The sequence below is a fragment of the Alosa alosa genome, chromosome 18 (assembly GCF_017589495.1).
Source record: "Alosa alosa isolate M-15738 ecotype Scorff River chromosome 18, AALO_Geno_1.1, whole genome shotgun sequence".
Lineage (NCBI taxonomy): Eukaryota > Metazoa > Chordata > Actinopteri > Clupeiformes > Clupeidae > Alosa > Alosa alosa.
The window spans coordinates 1,606,501-1,612,500 of NC_063206.1; the positions used below are offsets into that span (position 1 = coordinate 1,606,501).

The window sequence follows — 6,000 nt, forward strand, 5'->3', positions numbered from 1 at the left end:
TGTGTGTGTATGCGTGTGTAGTGTGTGTGTGTGCGTGTGTGTGTGTAGTGTGTGCGCGTGTGTAGTGTGTGTGTATGCGTGTGTAGTGTGTGTGTATGCGTGTGTAGTGTGTGTGTGTGTGTGTGCGTGTGTGTGTAGTGTGTGTAGTGTGTGTGTGTTGTAGTGTGTGTGCGTGTGCGTGTGTAGTGTGTGTGCGTGTGTGCGCGTGTGTGCGCGTGTGTGTGTCAGGTAGACTCACTTCTGTTTCTCGGCCTTGTACTGCTGAGTGCAGTCATCAAACAGCTTCTGGTTCATCTCCATGAAGAGCTTCAGGGCATTATAGATGAGACCGTGGATAGTCCTACACACACACACACACACACACCCCTAATGAGTAAGGGGCACCATGGGAGAATGGGAAAGCCAGCACTGTTTCTAAAGAAGCCATTATTACACTTACACCCAAACTTAGCAGATGCTTCAATTCCCAACACTGTACAGCAGGGTACAACACACACACACACACACACACACTAAGAGTGTGTGAGCTCTCTGTGTGTACATCCCAATGTTGCTGCTGCACTAGTCCAAGGGATGGGGGCATCTTTTCAACTAGAATGTTGTAAAATTAATTTCTAAAGAATATCTGGGTTCACAGAATAGAGTACTGAAGCCTTGACGTAGCGTTGTCAGGGCAGCAATTTCACTGGATGTAAACAGATCAAACTAACAATAGTGGTGACCATAGTGGTGGCTTTCTTAATCGATGTAAATCATTTTACAGTGCTTCCAAGACGTTAGTATAATTTTACACTGTAGGAATCCCATACTATAATATTCAGACCAACACGATCAAATTTGTGACTACAGAGTTTTATTTTAGCATGGGTTTCCTCCATAAAAGAGACCTGCATGTAACATCACAGCATGCGGTTCAAATCCTTAAATTCACAGATGTTTCTTGGCTTTATCTTTGAGGCAAAAAACGTCACTCTTTACAGCCGTCAGCATTTTGATAAGACGTGAAATATCCACTGGGATTTTGTTTTTATTACACCTGACAGGGAATTCGTGTTATGTGGCTAAATGGGTCCCTAGCAAGTAAAACACGTTTAAACGCCTATAGCCCACATTTAAAAACAGTGTATTAGGTAGAAACTAGTGTTGTCACGATACCAAAATTATGACTTCGATACAATACCTGCCATAAATATCATGATGCTCGATACTGAAACGATACTACGGCGAAATCTTAAGATATCTGGAAAAGAAAGGACTCGTACCTCCTCCAAGTGTATCGAGTCAATTTGTGTTGAATTCGGTGCATTCTTTCTAGTGTGCAGGTCAATTCTGGGTTCTAAACTTCTAAACTTCCTACATAATTATTTTTTTTATAGTCAGTAAAATAGTAGGCCTTCTTTGTGTGATTAAGTCCTTTATTGTTTGTTATAGTTCATTTACATTGTGTTGTGTTTTGGCAATAAAGTAAGGCAAGGCAGATTTATTTATATAGCACATTTTTAGGTACTTAGGCAATTCAAAGTGCTTCACATAAAAAAAAAAAAAAATTAAAATTGGGAAAGTGCATTTATACTCTAAAAAATGTACATTAAAAAAAAATAGTACAAAAATAGAGTTTTAAATCTATATTTCAATAAAAGCTAAGGCAAGACAAAAATGTTTAATAATAAGACCATAAAATCCATAAAATCCCTAAAACCAGAAAAGTGTTTGCATAGACGAGGGAGGGGAGAGCTCTAAGGAATGTTGGGATGGAAAGACCTAGGCATAGGCGATGGAGAAGAAGTGAGTCTTTAGCCTACTTTTAAAACAGCTTGTTGTTGGAGCAGTTTTTGTGTTCTCAGGGAAGCAGTTCCAAGCTTTAGCGGCATATGAGCTAAAAGCAGCTTCTCCATGTTTAGTTCTGGTAGTGGGTAGGACCAGGAGGAGCCAGAAGTAGCTTTAAATAGCCGAACTAGGCTAGGTCTGTGTTGAAATTACTGCATGCAAATCACTGAATGCTATGCAGAGGGGCCTAATCTTTAGGCCATCTGATGTACAGTGTAGGCTACCCAAGGCCTTTCCCGTGTTTATAGGATTTCTTTGACAGTTGCAAAGAGAAAAATGGGTTCTTTGCGCCCAGTGTACAAGTACGACGTTCCAACCACTCAGGTCTTCGTCAGATAGGCCTACACCATTACCTGTTGCAATATGTCTGTGTGCATTCCTACATTACGTCTATTTCTTTGATAACATTATTAACAATAAGCCGCTATTATTATTATTAGGACTCAACACGTTTTGGTGGCATTATATGCTGTGGGCTTTAATTAGCACATTTCGGGTAGCCCATCCTACATCTAGGCAATAATTATTGAACAAATTGCAGTCTACATGCCATGACAAATATTACCAGTAGTACTGACCGAACATGAAATAGATTGTTTACAAGTTATGGTAATGTTATTATGAATGAACATTGCGCTTTCATCACGTTAGCACCCTATGATTACAGCTCTTTATGTCTCGTCAAAATTCATTGATGAAGGAAGGTTCGCTTTATCCCAGAGAACTGAACTCCAAAAACTGAACCATACTCGTTTCACTTAGGCTAGACTAAAACAGATGAGAAGAACTTGGCACTAACCATAGTCGTGTTCTCTATAGCATATTCGTTAACCTGTCGTTCTTTAAACTCTTTAAAAATGTTGGGATATGTCTGCGAGGTTTTTAGCCAAGTTCCATGGTTGCAGATTTCACTTCACCTTTTGTTTTATCCACAAGGCCGAGGACTGTCGGCAAAGAACTATGTTGACGTTGTCTGCGCACTCACTCACTCAGAGCTGCCTGCTTGACACGCCCACTTGCCTAGATGCGTGCAAGGAGCAGTGAGAGCAGTTGTTCACACAGACACAGAACGTTATTATTTTAATAAAGTATCGATTCTAAAAACGTCAGAAATCGTATTGTTTTTTGCGTGAAGGCATCGTGATACCTTTTTAGTATCGATACACCGTGCAACACTAGTAGAAACGATGCCACATGTCTACATTCAATGCCGTTTAGATCCAAGTCAAGTCAAGTCAAGTCAGTTTTATTTGTATAGATCCAGAAGATCCAGTGACACTGCAGTCATGGAAACAGAACGTCACACTTCGGTACTCTATTCAAGTAATTTTAGAACCTTAAATTGAACAGTATCTTGTTATAAAGTTCCAAACTCCTCTGCTAAGGGCTTAACTCATTCTGCTCTTACTGGGAACAGCAAAACAATAGTGAACAATAGTGAACAATAGTGAACTTGTGGCTTTGTGCTTTTCCAATGGCTGCCGGGAGAGAGTTACTGGCTGAGACCAACCAGGTCCCAGAGGACAGACCGGCACGAGACCGTCATGAGACGAGCCCAGTACGAGACCACCAGGACCACCGGGACGAGACACCAGTACGAGACGGTACGAGACGTGTGTCCACCCCCAGAGGGAAAGGTCAGTAAACGAGATTTTATCGAAGAGCTCTATGAGCTGTTCAAATGCAAATATCACTGAAGACCACTTCGTTGAGTGGCTTAATCAGTGTGTGTGTGTGTGTGTGTCCTACTTGTTCCAGTGGCTCTTGGAGTTCTTGTAGAGTGCGGGGAACATGATGGGGAGGATCTTGGCAGCGTTGTCACTGATGAGGCTCATTATGTACTCATTATTCCAGTAGTAGAGGGCTCTCTCTGCCACCTGCACACACACACACACACTCATTATGTACTCATTATTCCAGTAGTAGAGGGCTCTCTCTGCCACCTGCACACACACACACACACTCATTATGTACTCATTATTCCAGTAGTAGAGAGCTCTCTCTGCCACCTACACACACACACACACAGTCATATGGAGTTCACACATCATGTCCGAAACGTTTTGAAAAGACATAGAAACAGTTTCACTCACTCTCAAACACACACACCTACCTGGAAGTGACGGTTGGACACACACACACACACACACACACACACACACACACACAGCTAAGGAGAGGTGTGTACCTGGAAGTGGGGGCTGGACACACACACACACACACACAGCTAAGGAGAGGTGTGTACCTGGAAGTGGGGACTGGACACACACTTGGCTAGCTGTCTGAAGAGCGGCTCCATGACCTTGACGAACTCCGAGGGCTCGATGACGTCCAGGATCTCCTCCAGCTCGTTAAGGAACATCACCTCCTTAGGACTGTGCGTCTTGGGCCAGAACTTCAGCAGGCCCATGATCACCTGAGCAAGAGAGAGAGAGAGGAGGGATGGAGAGATGAGAGAGGGAGGGATGAGAGAGAGAGAAAGGGAGGGAGAGGGAGAGAGGGAGGAAGGGGGAGAGAGAGGGAGGGAGAGAGAGGGATGGAGAGATGAGAGAGGGAGAGAGAGGGAGGAGGAGATAGAGGGAGGAAGGGGGAGAGAGGGAGGGAGAGAGGAGAGATGGGAGGAAGGGGGAGAGAGAGGAGGGAGAGAGAGGAGGGAGGGATGGAGAGATGAGAGAGGGGGGGAGAGGGAGGAGGAGATAGAGGAGGAAAGGGGATAGGAGGGAGAGAGAGGGGGGAGAATGAGGAGGGAGGGAGGGAGAGAGAGAGGAGGGGGGGATGAGAGAGGGAGGGAGATGAGAGGGAGGGAGGGATGAGAGAGGGAGGGGGAGATGAGAGAGGGAGGGAGGGATGAGAGAGGGGAGGGATGAAAGGAGGAGGGCCGAGAGGGAGGGGGGGGGAGGGGGAGGGAGGAGAGAGAGGGGGGGAGAGGGAGGGGAGATGAGAGAGGAGGGGAAGGAGAGAGGAGGGGAAGGAGAGAGGAGAGGGGGAGGAGAGGGAGGGAGAGAGAGGAGGGGGAGATGAGAGAGGGAGGGGGAGATGAGAGAGGGAGGGAGGGAGAGAGGGAGAGGGAGGGAGGGAGGGAGGGGAGATGAGAGAGAGAGGGGGAGGGATGAGGAGAGGAGGGAGGGGAGATGAGAGAGAGGAGGAGGGGGAGATAAGAGATGGAGGGAGGGAGAGGGAGAGGAGAGGGAGGAGAGAGAGGAGGGGAGAGATGAGAGGGAGAGATGAGAGAGGGATGAAGGAGGGAGGGAGGGGGAGAGAGGGAGAGATGAGAGAGGGATGAGGGAGGGAGGGAGGGGGAGAGAGGGAGGGAGATGATCAGAGATTCGAAACGCTTCATAATGCACTGTCAGCCTTTCTCAAACGTCTTTAACCTGAGGCCCGATCATGGCAGACTTTGGGGTCATAAGGCCCACCAACACGACCCCAAACTCCCACACGCCCTCCTCCCACACACTCTGCTCCCCTGGGTCATAAGGCCCACCAACACGACCCCAAACCCCCACACACTCTGCTCCCACACACTCTACTCCCCTGCTCCAGTCTAAGGATGGGCCCAGAAATCTATCTGGGTGTATAAAATTATCATTGTGATCATCATCATCATCACAATTATTATTGTTATGCTATATTGTTATATATGCACTTCAAAGCAGTCAATGTTTAAAGTGCTAACACCAAAAAGTCATGTTAACAAAAAGTTGGAACCAAAGGGTTGCCGGTTCGATCCCTGACCAGTGGGAATGGCTGAAGTGCCCTTGAGCAAGACACCTGACCCCTCACTGCACCCCAAGCGTAGCAGGCAGCTCACTGCGTCGGGATTAGTGTGTGCTTCACCTCACTGTGTGCTCTGTGTGTTCACTAATTCACGGATGGGATAAATGCAGAGACCAAATTCCTTGTATACGCAAGTATACTTGGACTTAAAAATAAAAAAATAAAGTATATATAATTACAATGCTTTCATTGCAATGCACGAGAAATACCCAAAAACAACAGCAATTGTATGGGTGGCATGGTTTCCCTCATACACTGCTGGGCAAATAGAGAAAACAAGTTGTTTAATGAAATTTCATTTGAATGTCTGAATGCAAGGATTCAGGAAACACAAGCTTTTGTGTATGGTAAATGGCAGAGCAGATAGGTCTAAATCACTGGACTGGTGATTTTTAT

General features: G+C 45.7%; 1 protein-coding gene across 1 annotated transcript in view; it reads right to left on the bottom strand.

The window, feature by feature from the left end:
* ppp2r5d (protein phosphatase 2, regulatory subunit B', delta) overlaps positions 1–6,000 on the bottom strand; it is a 51,980-nt gene that overhangs the window by 2,072 nt on the left and 43,908 nt on the right. Inside the window, exons 11-13 of the mRNA XM_048269154.1 lie at positions 4,073–4,243; positions 3,577–3,704; positions 239–340 (exon numbers count right to left, since the gene is read on the bottom strand). Coding sequence (XP_048125111.1) covers positions 239–340; positions 3,577–3,704; positions 4,073–4,243 — 401 coding nt within the window. The remainder of the gene's footprint in view (positions 1–238; positions 341–3,576; positions 3,705–4,072; positions 4,244–6,000) is intronic.